This window comes from Berghia stephanieae, chromosome 7 (genome assembly GCF_034508935.2).
Source record: "Berghia stephanieae isolate SIO BIC M18660-M18661 chromosome 7, UCSD_Bste_1.3, whole genome shotgun sequence".
Classification (NCBI taxonomy): Eukaryota; Metazoa; Mollusca; class Gastropoda; order Nudibranchia; family Aeolidiidae; genus Berghia; species Berghia stephanieae.
In genome coordinates, this window is record NC_088366.1 from 4,045,528 (window position 1) to 4,065,527 (window position 20,000).

Below are 20,000 nucleotides of genomic sequence, written 5' to 3' on the forward strand. Positions count from 1 at the left end.
ACGTCAGTATGTTAAAGACACAGAAAACCGAATCGTAATTGTAAATGTTGACATTTTGGTCTTGTTGTACCATTTGACATAATAATATGCTTTGACAAGAAATGAAGTGAGTAGGAAAGTGCCAGAAGACAACAGAGAATAAAAACTTCCCGACGGCGATGGGGGCTCGAACCCACGACCTTACTGGTACGACAACTCCGCCTTGCCGGGGAGATCGTGACTCTACCGTTCATTTCATTTCTTGTGATTCATCAACATAAGTGCCTGATCCACTCACTTTTCTGAATTAAAGAAAATATGCTTTGAAACTCTTTACTCAGATTCTCTCACCGTACTCAGGTGTAAAATGAGTACATGGCTGTTAATAGCGTTGTCTCTGTTGAAGAAATAAAGATGTAATTTCGCCTAATAGGTGTCATGTGTGTGTCTTGTCCTATAGCTATGTTTAGTGTTGCTGTTGGTTGGGAACCTCATATAAAGCGCTTTGAGCACGTTTAGTGGATATTTCTTTATATAAAAACCCAAATTTTTATCTAAATATAAAATAAACGCTATTCTGCCAAAATAATACAATTTTGTGATTCTTGTCATTTTTACATAAAATCCAATTTACATTGCATAGGTCACCCCGAATTAACACAGGATTGAGACAGTTAGTTACAAAATATCTTAACTCTCTCCATACCGGTCAGTTTCAGAATTTTCCCCAAAACGTTGACCCCACCCAAAACAAAAAAAAAAAGAAGATTTTTCTTACTCAAACAGAAGATTTACAAGTCCATTCTATGCATAAAATTGTTCAGCAGAATGAGCTCTACAACACAGTGTCAAGTTTTTACTTATGGCTATAATAAACAAATTTTCTTCAAATTTTATGAGAAACAAAAATAATAAGATGAGAAAGTTGTTGGTTGCATCGTAACGAATGTGACGATTTTCCTATAGTTGATTGAGCTTTTTGGGCTTTTTATAGCGCAATATCCACTAAATGTGCTCAAAGCGCTTTACAAGGGGCCCCTGGTCAACAGAAACATTTAACATGCAGGACGGGACAGGACGCCTGTTAGGCGATATTACAATTTTTCGGACAAAGACAACGATGTTAACGGCCAGGTACTCATTTTACACCCGACTACGGTGAGAGAATGTGAGTAAAGAGCCTTTTCCAAGGACTCAACTATGCGCCGAGCGCGAGGCTCGAACCCAGGACCTTCCGATCGGAAAGCGAGTGTCATACCACAAGACCACATAGTCTTAGTTGATAAGGAGAGGGTTGAGTAAAAAAATCCCATCATAAATTAAATAAGACGTTTTGTCATTTTATGACAGATTTAAGGGTTGGTGGATTGAATCCCCCCCCCCCCCCAACCCAACCCCTTTCATTGCATTATGTACTTGGGGTAAAAGTCGATATCAATTTCTGTGGTTGATGAAAACATAAAGACTGACAGATTGAAGAGTGCAATGTACACAGTGATACTCACGTCGTCTGACTGAGTCAGTTTTTTTTCTTCTCGGGGTTAAAAAACAACAACAAAACAATAATAATAATAATAATAACAATAATAATAATAATAATAATAATAATAATAATAATAATAATAATGATAATAATAATAATAATAAAGATAATAATAATAATAAAAATAATAATAATAATAATAATAATAATAATAATAATAATAATAATAATATAATAATAATAATAATAATAATAATAATAATAATAATAATAATAATAATAATAATAATAATAATAAGAAGAAGAAGAAGAAGAAGAAGAAAATAAATAAAAAAGTAAATAAATAAACAAATGAATGAATAAACAGATAAATAAATAAATGAATAAAAAAATAAAGGAGGAAATAAGTAAATAAATGAAAAAATATATTTAAAACATGAATTAAAAAAAAACACGTTTCTAAGACTTGAATGTTTTATTCAGACGAAGAAGTAGAGAGAATCTCCCATCCACTTGAAGCCCTCCCCAAATGTGTTAGAATTTTGGAGTCTCATTTTTCTCGACGTTTCCGTCATTCCATTGCATTTTAATGGGGTTTTATAACTGGGAATTAATTGATAGCGTTGTTTTGGTCTGGTAGATTCGAGGCTGATCTGTGTCTGATGTGTTTGCCAATGTTGTGTGCTGTGTTTATCTAGCACGTCATTACACACGGCCAGTAATAACACACAGGGCGAGGAGCCTCTAAGGTTATATCATATATTATATACATATAGATAGTTCTTAGTTGACGTCACTCAGGTCTTTGTTATTGTTTTTTGCCATCCGCGTTTCTGAGTAATGCTCACTAAACTGTTTTAACCTAACTATAAACGTTCATGGATACACACAGTATGGTGTGTTGGTCCGTTATACTTCCGGATGGCAATGTTATGAGCTTCTTAGCCAAGCGCAGACTATCTATAGATAGTACGCTTGGTTAAGAAGGTCATAACATTGCCATCCGGAAGTATAACGGACCAACACACAAAACTGTGTGTATCCATGAACGTTTATAGTCTGGTTAATACAGTTCAGTGAGCATTACTCATAAACGTGGATGGCAAAAAAACAATAACAAAGACCCGAGTGACGTCATCTTCGAACTATCTATAGATAGTCTGCGCTTCGCTAAGAAGCTCATAACATTGCAATCCGGAAGTATAACGGACCAACACACAAAACTGTGTGTATCCATGAACGTTTATAGTCTGGTTAATACAGATCAGTGAGCATTACTCATAAACGCGGATGGCAAAAAAAACAATAACAAAGACATGAGTGACATCATCTTCGAACTATTTATACATATTATGTGACCCCTCGTCTGAAAACGGTATGATGTCGGAATGATTAAGATGCTGAAAATGGAGTTTATGGCCGGAAATATCAGCCTTGCAATGAGTTTGTATGTTTTATTGAAGAGAATGAATGTCGTATCTTAGAATGATAAATAGCAATAGTTTAAATTTTAGACCAGTTTAGCTTTAATTCGGCTTTTTAGTATCTGGTTCATCCCGACATAATACCGTTTGGAGGCCATGGGTCACATATATACCATTAGAAAGCATTGAGGATGGTTTGGAGAAGTAGTTATGTTGTTGTTGTTGTCAAAATATAGTTTTAACTTCATCTTTTTGATTTCATGTTTGTTTTGGATTCATATCTCTGCTCCAACTCATTCGTGAAATATTATAACATAACATGCGTTACCGATCTTTTCCATGTCGACACGAACGAAAATCAAAGTTCATTCCTTGGTAGCATGTCTTCCTTATGATTTTTTAAAAAATCCAACCCCCCCCCAAAAAAAAAAAAAAAAAAAAAAAACAACAAAAAAACAAAAAACAAAAAACAAAAACAAAACAAAACAAAACAAAAAAAAACACGTTACCTTTTATATAGCGCAACAGCCACTATACATGCTCAAAGCGCAAAGCACAAAGGGTTCCTGGCTAACAGCACGTAACATGTAACATGTAAAATGTAGATCCTGACATGACGCCTGTTAGGCAATATTACAATTTTTTTTCCCGACATAGTCAACACTGTTAACGACCAGGTACTCATTTTACACCTGAGTACATTGAAAGAATGTGAGTAAAGAGCCTTTTCCAAGGACTCAACCATACGTCGAGCGAGGCTCGAACCCGGGACCTTCCAATCCCAAAGCGAGTGTCATACCACCAGACCACGACCCCATCCACCCAAAAAGACTGTCATTATAACATCAATACATCCATCATAAGATATTCACGGCAAGTTCACCAACACCCAAATTTAAAATGATAATAAATTCCTACACTGATAGAATGATGTAAGAATGACAACAATGGTATTATGACAAATAGTCCATTTTGTTTCAACAAACGTCATAACACCTATTAACCCTTGTAGGTCCAGGTTCATTGTTACCACAACCTGACATGAGAGCTTACCGTTTTCATCAAAATGGCAGAACTCCTATAGATAGAATGAGATTGACGTCACTCAAGTCTTTGCTATTGTTTTTTTTTTTTTTTTTTTTTTTTGCCATCCATGTTTATGAGTAATTCTCACTAAACTGTATTATCCAGACTATAATCGTTCAATGTTACACAGTTTTTTTGTGTGTTGGTCCGTTATACTTCCGGATGGCAATGTCGTGAGCTTCTTATCCAAGCGCATATTATCTGTTCCTTGGCTAAAAAACTTTTTCTCAATTTTTAATCTCCACACATAAGAGTATGTTGATATATGTTTATAGTATGCGCTTGGCTAAGAAGCTCATAACATTGCCATCCGGAAGTAAAATTGACCAACACACAAAACTGTGTGTATCCATGAACGTTTATAGTCGGGTTAATATAGTTCAGTGAGCATTATTCATAAACGCGGATGGCTAAAAACAATAGCAAAGACCTGAGTGACGTCATCTTCGAACTATCTATAGATAGAATGCGCTTGGCCAAGGAGTTCACAACATTACCATCCGGAAGTATAACGGACCAACACACAAACTCTGTGTAACCATGAACGTTTATAGTCGGGTTAATACAGTTTAGTGAGAACAACTCACAAACGCGGATGGCAAAAACAATAACAAAGGCCTGAGTGACGTCATCTTCGAACTATCTATACAACGACCGACGTGTCGTTTTTTTGCAGGTCTGATAACCCAAATTGTTATTGTCCCATTGTTGTAATGGAAATACTCTCAACCCAACGAAAAACAATTTTCCATTTCAACAATGTTTAAACAGGCCCAGGTGCTCTCGGTTACCAGACCTGTAAATAAGTTCGCATATTCTACCGTACTCTGGAAAAACCCATATTTATAAATTTGGCCAGAAAACTCGTCCCTCAAATATCGATCGATTTAAATATCCCTCTTCTTGGGGAAAAACTCTCAAACCTGGGACTTCGCGGGACCGCTATGTGGTCTTGTGGTATGACATTCGCCTTCAGATCGGAATATTCTGGGTTCGAGTCCTTTGAAAAGGCTCATGACTCACATTCTTTAACCGATCTCAGGTATGAAACGAGATCATGGCTGTTAACAGCGTTGTCGATGTCGGAAAATATTGTAACATCCCTTAATAGGCGTCATGACTCTTCCTACATGCTAAGTGTTGCTGTTGGCTTGGGACTCCTTGTAAACCGCTTTGAGCACGTTGAGTGAATATTGCGCTATTTTATAAATATTCATTTATCATTGTTTGACAGACCCTCGATACTGGTTTAAAAGAGTTAAAATATCAGGAATTCATACAGGAATTCTAGATCATTCCATAAACATCAAAAAGCGCCTTGAAGACGAAATGAGACGAAAGCAGGTCAAACCATCAAACATCAAATTTGTGTCAGACTGGAAGGTGGGGAAATGACAAAATGTTATGGCAGCGGGAATCAAAATAAGACAGGGCTGGGAACGCCGAGTAATATATTGGGTTTTGATTGATGTGGAACGTAATGTGTTTGTGGTGAGTTGCATTCATAGTGTGTTAATTACATGACTAGGAATAATAATAATAATAATTCATACTATTTCGTTTTTGGCTCCGGTTGTGACACCATTTCAGTAATTGATTCATGTCGGGAGGTGCGAGTACATGCAATGATTTTCTTTCTTTCTTTATTCTCTTTTCATTCCTTTTTTGGTTCATTCTTTCTTCCATTCTTCCTTTATTCTTTCCTTGGGGTGGGGGTGGGGGGGGGGGTTCTTTCTTTCTTTCCCCTTCCCCTTTTCCTTTTCCATTTTTTTATTAAAGAAACATCAGTTTTGTAGAATGTTCACAAGTAAATTGTTTGTCATGAAAATATATGACACACACACACACACACACACACACACATATATATATATATATATATATATATATATATATATATATATATTTGTGTGTGTGTGTGTGTGTGTGTCATATATATAGCGCATCTCCATGATTCATTATTGTTATTGTCGTTATCATCATTGTCATCGATGTCGTCGTGCCAATATCATCTTCATCATTATCATCAACACCATGCCCAACACCACCATCACCACCACCACCATCATCATCATCATCATCATCATCATCATCATCATCATCATCGTCGTCGTCGTCGTCATCATTATTATAACATAACCACCACTATGCTGTCATTCTTATCCATAATCATTGTTATTATTCCATTTTGTTTTGGGGTTTTTTTTCGTACTCCCAAAAACACTACATTTGTTTATCATTTTACGACAACCACTACCCCCCCCCCTCCCCCACACATACACACACTCCCCACCTCCCCTCACTCCAAAACACCCAAGTACTTAGCATTGGATATCAGCCCACACCATAACACAGAGTCACGTGATACAAGTCCTACTGTACACCCACCGAATTCCTCTCTCCACACCAGCCCTGGTCTAGTCTGGCGCTGGCCAGGACTTCGATTCCATGCATTGACTAAAGGGGCTTCTCGACGTTATATCCAGAAAAAAAAGTTGTTGGTCATGTCAATCTGTCAATATGCGAAGGAAAACTTTTCTGGATATAGATAAAATGAAGTTGACGTCACTCAGATCTTTGTGACTGTTTTTTTTTTTTTTTTTTTTTTTTTTTTTTGGGGGGGGGGGGGAAGGGGGGGGGGGTTGCCATCCATGCTTATGAGTAATTCTCACTTAAGTGTATTAACCAGACTATAAACGTTCGTGGTTACACAGAGTTTTGTGTGTTTGTCCGTTATACTTCCGGATGGCAATGCTGTGAGCTTCTTAGCCAAGCACATACTATCTAAAATGTACAAAAGTCGTTTTGCCTGTGTAGAGTTCGTAGTTTACAGGAGTCCAAGTGTTTACACATTTGACCATCCAATGTTTACGCCTCGGACAGTCTGCTGGCCAATGCCTAGCCCCGAACGTTGACCAAACAGTAATTGGATTGAGAGGACACGACTAACGTTATTAAAACACCCTTTATACCGTGTTTATCTTATGGTGGTCTGTAGGTATGATTGTATATCTCTAAGTCTTGCTGTTTTGGTGAACCTTAACTTATTGGCTGGAGCTGTCGATTCACACGCAAGCTATAGATAGTATGCGCTTGGCTAAGAAGCTCACAACATTGTCATCCGGAAGTATAACGGACCAACACACAAAACTATGTGCAAGCATGAACTTTTATAATTTGGTTAATACAGTATAGTGAGAACAACTCACAAATGCGGATGGCAAAAAACAATAACAAAGGCCCGTGTGACGTCATCTTCGTTCTATCTATATCTGGAAGTCTTGCTGTTTTGGTGAACCGTAACTTCTTGGCAAGAGCTGTCGATTCACACGCAAGCTATAGATAGTATGCGCTTGGCCAAGGAGTTCACAACATTGTCATCCGGAAGTATAATGGACCAACACATAAAACTATGTGCAAGCATGAACTTTTATAATTTGGTTAATACAGTATAGTGAGAACAACTCACAAACGCGGATGGCAAAAAACAATAACAAAGGCCCGTGTGACGTCATCTTCGTTCTATCTATATCTGGAAGTCTTGCTGTTTTGGTGAACCGTAACTTCTTGGCAAGAGCTGTCGATTCACACGCAAGCTATAGATAGAATGCGCTTGGCCAAGGAGTTCACAGCATTGCCATCCGGAAGTATAACGGACCAACACACTATGGACTATGTGCAAGCATGAACTTTTATAATTTGGTTAATACAGTATAGTGAGAATTACTCATAAAGGAGGATGGCAAAAAACAATGACAAAGACCCGAGTGACGTCAATTTCATTCTATCTATAGATTATGTGCACCTAAAAAGACGGCCCCTAAAAAAATAAACGACCTGATTTTCACAGCTCATATTCGGCCAGATTATTTTCACTGTGATATTTTGAGAGTTGATATTTTTTAAATCAATAAATCCATTTAAAATTGAAGGAAAAGTCTTCTATCTTTATTGAAATGGAATTTTATAAGGACTTGGAACAGAAGTTACTTGTGGTTTTGGAGCGCCTCAATTCCTTGCTTCAAATGCTGTTTTATATAATTATTTTTTAACGTCTGCCTATCCAGTAATAAATGGCATTTATGTCTACGTTATACAATAGATAAAAACTAAGACCGCTGATTGGAATTCAAAATTTTGACACATCCTATGAATGTAATAAAAAGGAGAAAACAGTTTTTTTTCGGTCATATATGCCGAAACCCATGCACCCTAATGAAAGATGTGATGCAGGGGAATATGGAGGGCAAGTGAATAAGGGGAAGATCTAGGCCTAGTTATATATTTTTAAAATATCCTAGAATGGACAGAGATGAATGGAAGAGAGTTGTACGATACCGTCAAGAGATGAAAGGAATGGGCAGACATTTGTCATCCCAAAGTGTGAGCAGCCAACGTCAATGAGGACGACGCTGGATAGTAGTAGTAGTAATAATAATAATAATAATAATAATAATAATAATAATAATAATATAATATAATATATAATAATAATAATAATAATAATAATAATAATAATAATAATAAAATAATAATAATAATATAATAATAATAATAATAATAATAATATAATAATAATAATAATAATAATATAATAATAATAATATAATAATATAATAATAAATATATAATAAATATAATATAAAAAATATTTAATATAAATAAATTAATAATAATAATAATAATAATAATAATAATATCACCATTTATACAGGCTCATTTCGTGTAAACAGTCTGGCACTTACAATATAAATTATCAATTTTAAGTGAAAAAATATAATAATAATAATATTCATAGCCAAACAAGGATTCATAGAGTCAATAAAAATAAATACAGTAAAGATGTGTCTTGAGATTATTTTTAAAGGTAGGTAAAGACTTACACTCCCTCAGACCACGTGGCAGTTCATTCCAAATCTTGGGGCCGAAACAAGCAAACAATCTATCACCAATTTTTTTAGTAAGTAAGTAAGTAATGTATTTGAACAGGGCGAGAAATTATTTGAATATTGATTCAACACTTGACTCCCTCCATCTTTCACTCCCCCAGATTCGCCAACATCCCTGATGATCGGACCGCCTCCCATGGTCCACGATGCCGTCCGCCCCAACTGTGAGAATTTCACCTACGGCAACTGGAGAACACAGGAGTTCTACAGCCCGAACTACCCAGGGGAATACATCAACAACACCAACTGTGTGCTCTACCTGGAAGGTAAGGAACCGTCGTTGGATGGAAGTGAAATATTGAACATGCAGTCAAATTAGTTCTAAAGCACTAATTAGCCAAGTGAAAACATTAACAACACCAATTGTGTGCTCTATCTGGAAGGTAAGGAACCATCGTGAGGTGGTAGGTAAACAGTGAACATGCGATGTGGTCTTGTGGTATGACACTCTCTTTCGGGTCGGTAGTTCCTGGGTTCGAGCCTCGCTCGGGGCATAGTTGAGTCCTTTGAAAAGGCTCTTGACTCACATTCTTTAACCGATCTCAGCTGTGAAACGAGAACATGGCTGTTGACAGCGTTGCCTATGTCGGAAAATATTGTAACATCGCTTAATAGGCGTCATGTCTTGCTCTATATGTTACGTGTTGCTGTTGGTCAGGGACCCCTTGTAAAGTGCTTTGAGCACATTTAGTTGATATTGTGCTTGATGCTCTAGTGTTTTTTAATGACGAATGTGTTTTAGAAGTGCCGTTAGACTTGTCAAAATTAACAAACAAGCAAACAAACCCCCTCCCAAAAAAAAAAAACAAAAAAAAAAAAAAAAAAACCAAAAAAAAAAAAAAAACCAACCCAGATTATAATATATTCATGCATTTACTTTATTACTCCTCTATGAGAAAGTAGTAGTAGCAGTAGTCCTTCAGAGCCATTCGGTCCATGAAGCCGGAGTTTATCCCGGTTTCAATAGCGTGAAACGTACAATAGCAATTGCTTGCTATCCTTTGGATAGGACGCTAATCTATCACAATGTGCTTTCCGCCAAATCTAACAGACTCAGCTACCCATTCACTGCTGGGTGGACAGAGGGGCCAGAAATAATCTCGACTGCACTCGGAATCGATCTCGGTCCCTTTGCGTGTGAAGCAAATGCTCTACCAACTGAGCTATCGGGACCAAACCTAAATAGGAAACGTGTGGTTAATTATACATAGGAAGGTAGGATGGTAGGAAATAATTACCATTTCTTGCATCTACGAGAAACCTTACTTTTAATAACCTCTGACCCTTACAGCTCCTTCTGGCTTCAGAATAAAACTGGACTTCCGGGACAAGTTCTTTCTAGAAAAATCCGAAGACTGTAAGTACGACTACCTGGAAGTGCGTGACGGACCATTTGCATACTCTCCCCCGATTGGTCGATATTGCGGCCTTGAATTCCCGCCACTCATAAGGTCAACAGGTCGTTTTCTGTGGATGCAGTTCAAATCCGATGACCTGCTTCAATATGGGGGGTTCCGGGCTGTGTATTCCTACATCAAGGACAACAGTGAGTTTCATGCTATACTTTATATCTCTTTTGTGTAGTAATTTATCTATTTATATCTATATTTATTATTTTATTTGGGAGGGTAAATTGTGACCCTCGTCTGAAAATGGTATTATTTCGGAATGGTTAAGATGCTGAAAATGGAGTTGATGGCCGGAAATATCAGCCTTGCAATGAGTTTGTATGTTTTATTGAAGAGAATGGATGTCGTATCTTAGAATGATAAATAGCAATAGTTCAAATTTTAGACCAGTATTGCTTTACTTCGGATTTTTAGTATCTGGTTTATCTCAACATAACACCGTTTTAAGACGATGGGTCACAAATATCATCATCCAGAGAAAATATTTATAGTTTGTAATTTGAATTTTTTTTCATATTAGGAATGTAACGTTATTCTCAACGATAAAAAATATTAACTTGATACAAGTCTTTTTCATTTTTTTTTAAACTACAAAATTCAATGTTGTATAAAACCAAATCGACATGCGGCTATGCTATGTGGTCTTGGAATATGACACTCGCTTTCGGATCGGAAAGTCACGAGTTTGAACCTCGCTCAGCGCATAGTTGAGTCCTTGGGAAAAAGCTCTTTACTACATTCTCTCATCGTACTCGGGTGTAAAATGAGTACCTGGCCGTTAACAGCGTTGTCTCTGTCGGAAAAAGTTGTAATATCGCCTAACAGGCGTCGTGTCTCTTTCTATATACCACGTGTTGCTGTTGGTCATGGACCATTTGTAAAGCGCTTTGAGCAAGCTCGTAGTGTTATTTGGCACGATAGAAATAACGCGTTTAATAAATACAAAGAGATGAAAGAATCGTTTACCTTTTTTTTTCTTTTTTTTTTTCAGCCCAAAACGATGCAGGATCTCCCAGTAAAGGTAGGTCAAAACAACTTCTTTGCATCAACAAAATTTGGTCGTAAATTTGTCCAAAATATCTTCTGCTTTGAAATAAACGACGAGTCCATTTTATCCCTGCTCGTTGATTTTTGCCTTTAAATTGATTGTATATTTTTTATACTCTTTTCCACATTTCAATTATAGCAGGAAAAACATAATTTGAAAGATTGAATGAGATTTTACGGGCAAGGAAGTCGTAAAGCTTCACAGTTTTGTTGTTTAAAACTTATTTTTCTTTCTTTGGCTTAAATTGTGTGTGTGTGTGTGTGTGTGTGTGTGTGCGTGTGTAAAAATTTGTATTTTGGGCGACGTGCACTTATTTTCAGGTCTAATAACGCCATTCCTTATGGGCTCATTGTTGTAATGGAAATCTCAAAAACTGACGCAAAATAGATTGACCATTAAACAATGTTAAACTTGGCCCATAAGTGGGTTCGCATGTCAGACCTGCATATATGTACACGTCGATGTTGGGTCAATGCGTCCTAGCAAGTTTTCATTCTCTTAACATTGACCTCCCCTGAAATGATTTATCGAAATGTCACACAACTCCACACAGCTCAAATTTGTGTCAGTGCATGACATAATCAGTCGGAAGATGAAAATTTTGGATTTGCATTTTTTTCAATTTTTTTTTTGCATTTTCTGAAAGAATTTGCTCCCCAGACCATTTCAATCTTTATGTGTAGTAAATCGGGTGATTTTTCATGGCGTTATGGTCAGATGTATGGGAAAGGTATCCAGCAACATTTCTCACATTTCATACTTTTTCAACTTGACTAGCTGTAAAAAATATTTAGGAGTGAAATTAAGTTTCGATATTTCCCTAAGATGTACAAAAAAAGTTGATTTAATCATTTATGACAAGAACTTATTTCACCATCCGACTGATTATGCCATTCACTGTCACATTTATTATTTACTTACCCAAATGCATTCGATGACGTCATTAATCAAATTTATAATGAAAAATCTTGTCTTTCGTCCAGCGTCGATTGAGGCGTGTCGCATTCCCATCAAGCTGACCCCGGAAGCAGCAGACGGCGTCCTTGACACCAATGATTTGACCTTTGGTGACGTCACCGTGCCGGGATACCCCAAAAGGAACGCTGTGGATTGTACGTGGGAGATCTTTACAGAACAAGGCAATGAGGTGAGAGAAACCATAACAAAAGGGCTATATCCAAGACTAAGATGATTATATTATGGCCCATCGTCTGAAAACGGTATGATGTCGGGATGAACCAGAAACTAAAAAGCCGAATTAAAGCTAAACTGGTCTAGAATTTGAACTATTGCTATTTATCATTCTAAGATACGACATTCATTCTCTTCAATAAAACATACAAACTCATTGCAAGGCTGATATTTCCGGCCATAAACTCCATTTTCATAATCATTCCGACATAATACCGTTTTCTGACGAAGGGTCACATAAGGAGACCTGATACTAATGGGCTCCTCCCTTATTGAGTGTTTACTGTCATGTCGGTTAACAACGCCACTACCACATTATCTCACCCGACTGTAGCGTTTCATTCATCCTGTTTTGTTGATAAATGAAAAACCCAAAACGTCCTATTCATCTGTTTTCGTATATTAAATTAAAGCTTACATTGATTTTCACATTATTATCTATTTCTACGAGCTTCGAGCTGCAACATTAACATTTTAAAGGAAGCTTGACGCTAAAGTGACCGAAGCCACTACAATTGATGCTTTTGTGGCAAGTTGCTATGCAAATACTTAGACCTTACACAAACCATCACTGATCAACGTTGACGACCCCTGAATGTCCCTGGAAATTGATTTTAGACCAACGATTATAAACAAGGAATACAGAGAGAGATTAGAAAGCAGTTTCATATTTGCCATAATAATCAACCAATTGATTGTGGACAATCAAAGGAAGAAGAAGAAGAAGGAGCACAAAATCGGAGAAAAATTCTCAGATATTTCCAGGCCGGACTATGATGAACCTTCGGTACAGGGGTGAATGAGTTCTCTTTGAAAATCCACACATCTCGACACATTGTGCGGCTATGTGGTCTTGTGCTATGTCACTCGCTTTCGGATCGGAAGGTCCTGGGTTCGAGCCTCGCTTGGCGCATAGTTGAGTCCTTGGAAAAGGCTCTTCACTCACATTCTCTCACCGTACTCAGCGTTGTCTATGTCCGAAAATTTATAATATCGCCTAACAGGCGTCATGTCCCGTCCTACATGTTAAGTGTTGCTGTTGGCCAGGGACCCCTTGTAAAGCGCTTTGAGCACGTTCAGTGGATAATGCGCTATATAAAAGCTCAATTATCGCTTGACGTTCAGTCCCACTCAACACTGGCTGCGATCTCAGGTTCATGGACTCCATCCATTCACGTCTCTGACTCCTTCATGTTCTTACTCAATCTCTAGATTGTATGCGCTTGGCTAAGGCGCTCACAACATTGCCATCCGGAAGTATAACGGACTAACACACAAAACTTTGTGTAACATTGAACATTTATAGTCCCTCCGGTTAATGAATACAGTTTAGTGAGAATTACTCAAACGCGGATGGCAAAAAGCAAGAACAAAGACGTGAGTGACGTCAACTTCATTCTATTTATAGATAGTATGCGCTTGGCTAAGAAGCTCATAACATTGCCATCCGGGAGTATAACGGACCAACACACAAAACTGTGTGTATCCATGAACGTTTAAAGTCGGGTTAATACAGTTCAGTGAGCATTACTCATAAACGCGGATGGCAAAAAGCAATAACAAAGACCTGAGTGACGTCATCTTCGAACTATCTATAGATTGCAGTCCTCAGAAGGAAAGAAAATGGCCAGAAAACTTGTCCTTGAAAAATCTGACGAATATTTTGGGAGGGTTTTTTTATTGTATTTTTCTTTCTTGCTTAGTCTGGCACCTTTCATACACACTTGTTGTTCAGATAAGTTTTTATCACAATATTTTGACATACTGATGAAGGAATTGCGTCGCGTCACATGACAATACCATCCCATTTTTTTTAGCCTGTGTTAAAAATGTGAATAATGTTCAGATGAATCTTAACAACGCCACTAAAACATTATCTCAATCGTCTGGAGTGTTTCATTCGTCCTATTTTATTGATAAAAGGGAAACCCGAAACGTCCATTTGATCTGTTTTCGTATATTTAATTGAAGTTTACATTCAATTTAACATTGTTATTTATTTCTTCGAGCTTCGAGCAGTAACATTTACATTTGATTTAAAAGTTAAAATTGTTTCCTAGTTAATGGCCATTTTTATTTATAGATACTCGTATTTGAAGTCAAAATTTTCTAGATTAATTATTTTTTCTAAAGGCGTTCCATTTCTATATGCAAAACAAATAATGTTCTCTCCTGCACTTGGGAAATTGAAAATGAACGTTTTTCTTCTTTAATTGCTCTCTCTCTCTTCTTCTTCTCTCTTCTTCTTCTTCTTTCTATCTATCTCATCATCTATCTATCTATCTATCTATCTATATCCTCTATTCTTTTCTCTCATCTATCTATCTATCTATCTATCTATCTATCTTTTCTATCTTCACTATCTATCTATCTATATATCTATATTCTCTCTTCATCTCTCTCTCTCTCTCTCTCTCTCTCTCTCTCTCTCTTCATTTCTTTTCCCTTCCCCCTCCCCTCTATCTCTGCACTTGGAATTGAAATGAACGTTTTCTTCTTTAACTCTCTCTCTCTCTCTCTCTCTCTCTCTCTCTCTCTCTCTCTCTCCCTCTCTCTCTTTCTCTCTCTTTCACACACACAACCACACACTACCCCCCTCATCTCTTTCTATTTCTGTTTTCCAGTCCCTATTCTATCTCTACCCCCCCCCCCCTCACACACACACATACACACACCAAGCTCTCTATCTCTATACCTCTCCACATAACATCACTCCCCCCCCCCCCCCCCACCATCGCCCTTCTCTTTCCTTCTCCCAACACTGCATAGATACTACTACAATAAAATTTCTAAACTTTTCAAAGCCGACCGAATCAATGAAAGTAGAAATGTAGGTAAAATCCAGCCAAATGTTTATTTTACCTAATGGCTTTACACTGGAAATTAGTTTACACGGTGCGTTTTTCTCTCAGCCCAGTGAAATTTTAATATAAACACTTGCGTATAGGTTGTTTACAGTAAAATGTCATGTGATCCTTGACTTACACAAGCTTTTTTGAAAAAGGGATTGAATCCGTTTTCTGCACGTAAAAAAAGAACCCCACAAAGTACGGGATAAACATTTAACGAATTCCTAGCAAGGATTAATTACTGACTGTTGTCGATTGAAGACTGCCTGATACTGAGACAAGAATGAAACTGAAACACGCAAGCAGTTGCTTTCTGTTTCTATTCGTTTACAGTAACTGTAGACGCTTTTCTATAACAAAATGAACCAACTTTTCCTTACGCGATTTGTTTAAGACTACAGTTACTATTTAACTCTTCATATCCGGGGTTCGGTTCTAGTCTTACCGTTATGATATTCTATCATCATCATCATCATCATCATCATCATCATCATCATCATCATCATCATCATCATCATCATCATCACCATCATCATCATCATCATCATCATCATCATCATCATCATCATTATCATTATTTTGGTATCTCTTGTTCTCTTCCTGAGAGCGATACGATAAGAGAAATAAGTGATGTTTTAAAATGGAAACTTATATACAGCTCAATATAAATGTGCTCACAGTGCTTTTCAATGAGTCCCAAATCAACTACACGGAAAAAGTTGAACAAGAATCATCGCCTTTAGGGCAATTTTACTTTTAAAAATTCGACAGGGACAAGACTATTCTCGACCAGGTACTCATTTAAGGCCTGAGTAGGGTGACAGAATTAATAAACAATCTTCTCCAAAGACTCAACTTTCCATCGCTGACTGTAAAACTCGAACATATGCCTGCAGGTCAGAAACAAAGTGTCATACAACCAGGCCAAATATGACAAATATCAAAAAAACAAAAAAAAAAAAAAAAAAAAAAAACAAACAAAAAAAAGACAAGAAAAAGAAAGTAAAAAAAAAAAAAAATACAACCAAACAAAACCATGTTTTATTCAATTATGGGCGAATCAGACCTCTGATGTCATCACGGTGAGCAAAGCTCGTATGTAGACTTCAGAGGTTTGATCCGCTGATCGTGAAAATCGGGACTTCAGAGGTGTGATCCTCCCACCATCGCTATTTTAAAAGGAATAATTTATGATCTCCAGTTTTTCATGCAAAAAGCTTGTTCAACATCTCCCTGTATAAATCTGTCGCTCGGGCACAGAACATGAGCAATCACCTCAGATTGGGGGTAAGGAATTAAACCCTAACTTGTAACGGGTTAAACACGGTGTGTAAAATAAAGACTGCAGTACAAGAAGAAAGCTTTTAAGGAACAAATTCTTCCGACGTCAAGGGATTGACAGATTATTGTGTTTATTGTAATGTATTTGTAATAGTGAAGACATTATAGTCTGCAAAGGAAAAACAAATTAAAAAGATTGTCTACCTGTGCACAATACAACCTAGACGCTGCCATATGTACTAGTATAAAGGTCTCTTTCTGTTTATTTTCACTCTTCTTCTTCTTCGTCGTCTTCTTCTTCTTCTTCTTCTTCTTCTTCTTCTTCTTCTTCTTCTTCTTCTTCTTCTTCTTCTTCTTCTTCTTCTTCTTCCTAAGACTTTCTCTCCGTCCCATTCCCATCCTCCTTGTCCTCCTGCTCCCCCTCCACATCTTTCTTATTCTTCTTCTCCTTTTTCTTGACAAGCAATACCATCATATCGACAACTAACGCTGTGTGTTGTATTCAGTACGGGATTGGTATTACTAGTGACATGAGTGCTGATCAAATACTGTTGTTTATAAAAGAAATAAAAAATATGCCATTCCGCCACAACATCATAAGATATCGTCGCCAAGGCATTCCATGAAGGAATATAGATAAATCATCAAACAAGATGTCTGGTGTCAACAAGAATCAGCCGTGTTGTCCAAGTGAGCAAATTGGGGGTTAATAATCTTGCCCAAGGAAAATAACCAAATGTGCCTGTTGTTGATACTGTATGCCAATTTTATAATGATCGTATTTGCCAATCTTCATTGGAATGTTAGAAATAATATTTTACGGCCATCCCGCTTGACTATCTTTTTATCTCCTGCTCGTGTCTTCGATCATATCAAATGTCACATCTTCCGTTTTGTAAATAATTTGCACACACAAATCACAGCAAGAAGAATCTCAAAATCTGTGCCTTTAATTCGTTGTCAAAATCACTTTCTTAATTCAAGGGGCGAAGTGGCCGAGTGGTTAAGGCATTGCACTGTGATCCGGAAGATCCCGTGTTCGAGCCCGCTTCAGGCACCTCGTTTTATTTCCTTGGGCAAGATTATGTAACCCCCAATTTTCTCACTTGGACAACATGGGTGATTCCTGTTGACATCAGACATGCCGTTTGATGAATTATCTATATTCCTTCGTGGAATGCCTAGGAGAAGGGATCTTTTGGTGCTGTTTCGAAAGGGCGTAATTTTTTTTTTTTTTTTTTTTTTTTTTTTGGTTTCATTTATTTACGTCATCCAATATAATTTTAAAAATCCTATTCCCATTTCAGATCCAACTCCACTCCACAAAGCTAGAACTTCCACACCGGAACCGTTGTGAGATCAACAACATTGAAGTGTATGACGGGACGACATTGGAGGATGACGTCATCGCTCAAGTCTGCCAGGCCAACGAAAACAAGATGGAGGTCGTGTCCGGAAGTAACCGCGTCTTTCTGAGGATCTACGGAAGCAAGAAGGAAAACAAACCCACGGTCAAGGTCACGTATTCCATCGTCAAACGAGGTGAGTTGTTCATTGAATCTTTATCATATAATATATTATCATTTCATATGAAGAGTCATTTAGGCCGTCTGATCGTTGAATACCGTGTGGATCCAAAAATTTAATCACGACATGGGGAATTGGATTCAGTAGTAGGATGTCACGTCGCCCGGCAACGGCGGCCATCTTGGTTCTAAACAAAGAAAATCATTACTTTTTATTCTTCATGCTAGCTAGAACTTTTCATATGTCTTGTGATCAGAATGTGTCAAAGTCAAAACATGATCAGATATATGTTTTTTTTTCCCCTCTGGAGACGCTTTTATGCTCGCAGGAGAAATATTTCATATGGGCGTCCGCCATTGTCCCGATAGTTTAGAGCCAGTGTTACTAAGTTACTATGCGTCATTACGAGGGAAGTGGCGTCACGACTGTTGAAGAGTATTGGCTACTACGGTTTTTGTTTGTTTTAAAGGTTTTTTTCCAGCGCTTGCAACGTATTTAGGCCATATCAGCGCCAGTAAAAAGTATTATGGTTTTCAAAGACATCTTTCCAATCTTAACTAGTATGACCAAAGGTAAAGATATGACCTAAACGCAACTTTAAATTCTTGTAAAACTGTATCGCTCCAATATCAAAGTGAAATAAACTTGAGCTTTTATAAAGGGCAATGTCCACTAAACGTATTCAAAGCGCATTACAGGGGGTCCCTGGCCAACAGCAACACTTAGCATAGGACGTGACATGATGTTGTTAGCGGTCAGGCACTCATTTTACACGTGAGTACGGTGAGACAATGTGAGTAAAGAGCCTTCTCCAAGGACTCAACTATGCACCGAACGAGCCTCGAACCCAGGACCTTCCGATCCGAAAGCGAGTGTCATACCACATAACGGGGAAAAAAAGGTTCTACCCTTACGGGAGGATTGATGTCTCTGTTATATAATATATTAAGGATTACGCCGACTGAGGACGTGTAAAGAGACACAGAAACGAAAGTTTCGGCCACAAAAAATGTGAGTGACGATTTGTATTATATATATATATATATATATATATATATATATATATATATATATATATATATATATATATATATATATTTAGTTCACTGCAGTTCTATTATTTTATCATACACAAGGTTACAATATGTCTTTATGCTTTAAATAATTTTCATTAAGCATAGCACACAGGATTAGCTCATAGCCTCAAATTCCCCCACAATGTAGTCAAAGGGAAATAACTGCAACAATACGTGTTGATAAAACGTCGAGACAGGGTAATCGCACTTGATTAAAACCGCGACACTTTCTGGTTTCTGGCCTTTCGTGAATGATTAGATATTTATATATAGAAGGAACAGAATTGATGCCACTCAGCTCTTTGTTTTCGTTTTTAGATTGCCAGTTTAGTGATTACTTTTAACCAAATCATATCAATTACACTATATAGTGCGGCTATGTGGTCTTGATCTTGTGGTGTGACACTCATTTTCGGATCGGAAGGTCCTGGGTTCGAGCCTCGTTCGGCGCAAAGTTGAATCCTTAGAAAATGCTCTTTACTCACATTCTCTCACCGTACTCAGGTGTAAAATGAGTGCCTGGCCGTTCACAGCGTTGTCTCTGTCCGAAAAAAAATTGTAATATCGCCTAACAGGCGCCATGTCCCGTCCTTAATGTTAAGCGTTGCTGTTGACCAGGGCCCCTTTGTACAGTGCTTTGAGCACGATTAGTGGATACTGCGCTATATAAAAGTTCAATTTGGAAAGCTAAATTTATA

General features: G+C 37.4%; 1 protein-coding gene across 1 annotated transcript in view; it reads left to right on the forward strand.

The window, feature by feature from the left end:
• The window catches only part of LOC144976381 (uncharacterized), a 212,554-nt gene that overhangs the window by 188,474 nt on the left and 4,080 nt on the right, over positions 1-20,000 (forward strand). Inside the window, exons 4-8 of the mRNA XM_078920643.1 lie at positions 9,023-9,187; positions 10,213-10,467; positions 11,322-11,351; positions 12,362-12,525; positions 18,007-18,241. Coding sequence (XP_078776769.1) covers positions 9,023-9,187; positions 10,213-10,467; positions 11,322-11,351; positions 12,362-12,525; positions 18,007-18,241 — 849 coding nt within the window. The remainder of the gene's footprint in view (positions 1-9,022; positions 9,188-10,212; positions 10,468-11,321; positions 11,352-12,361; positions 12,526-18,006; positions 18,242-20,000) is intronic.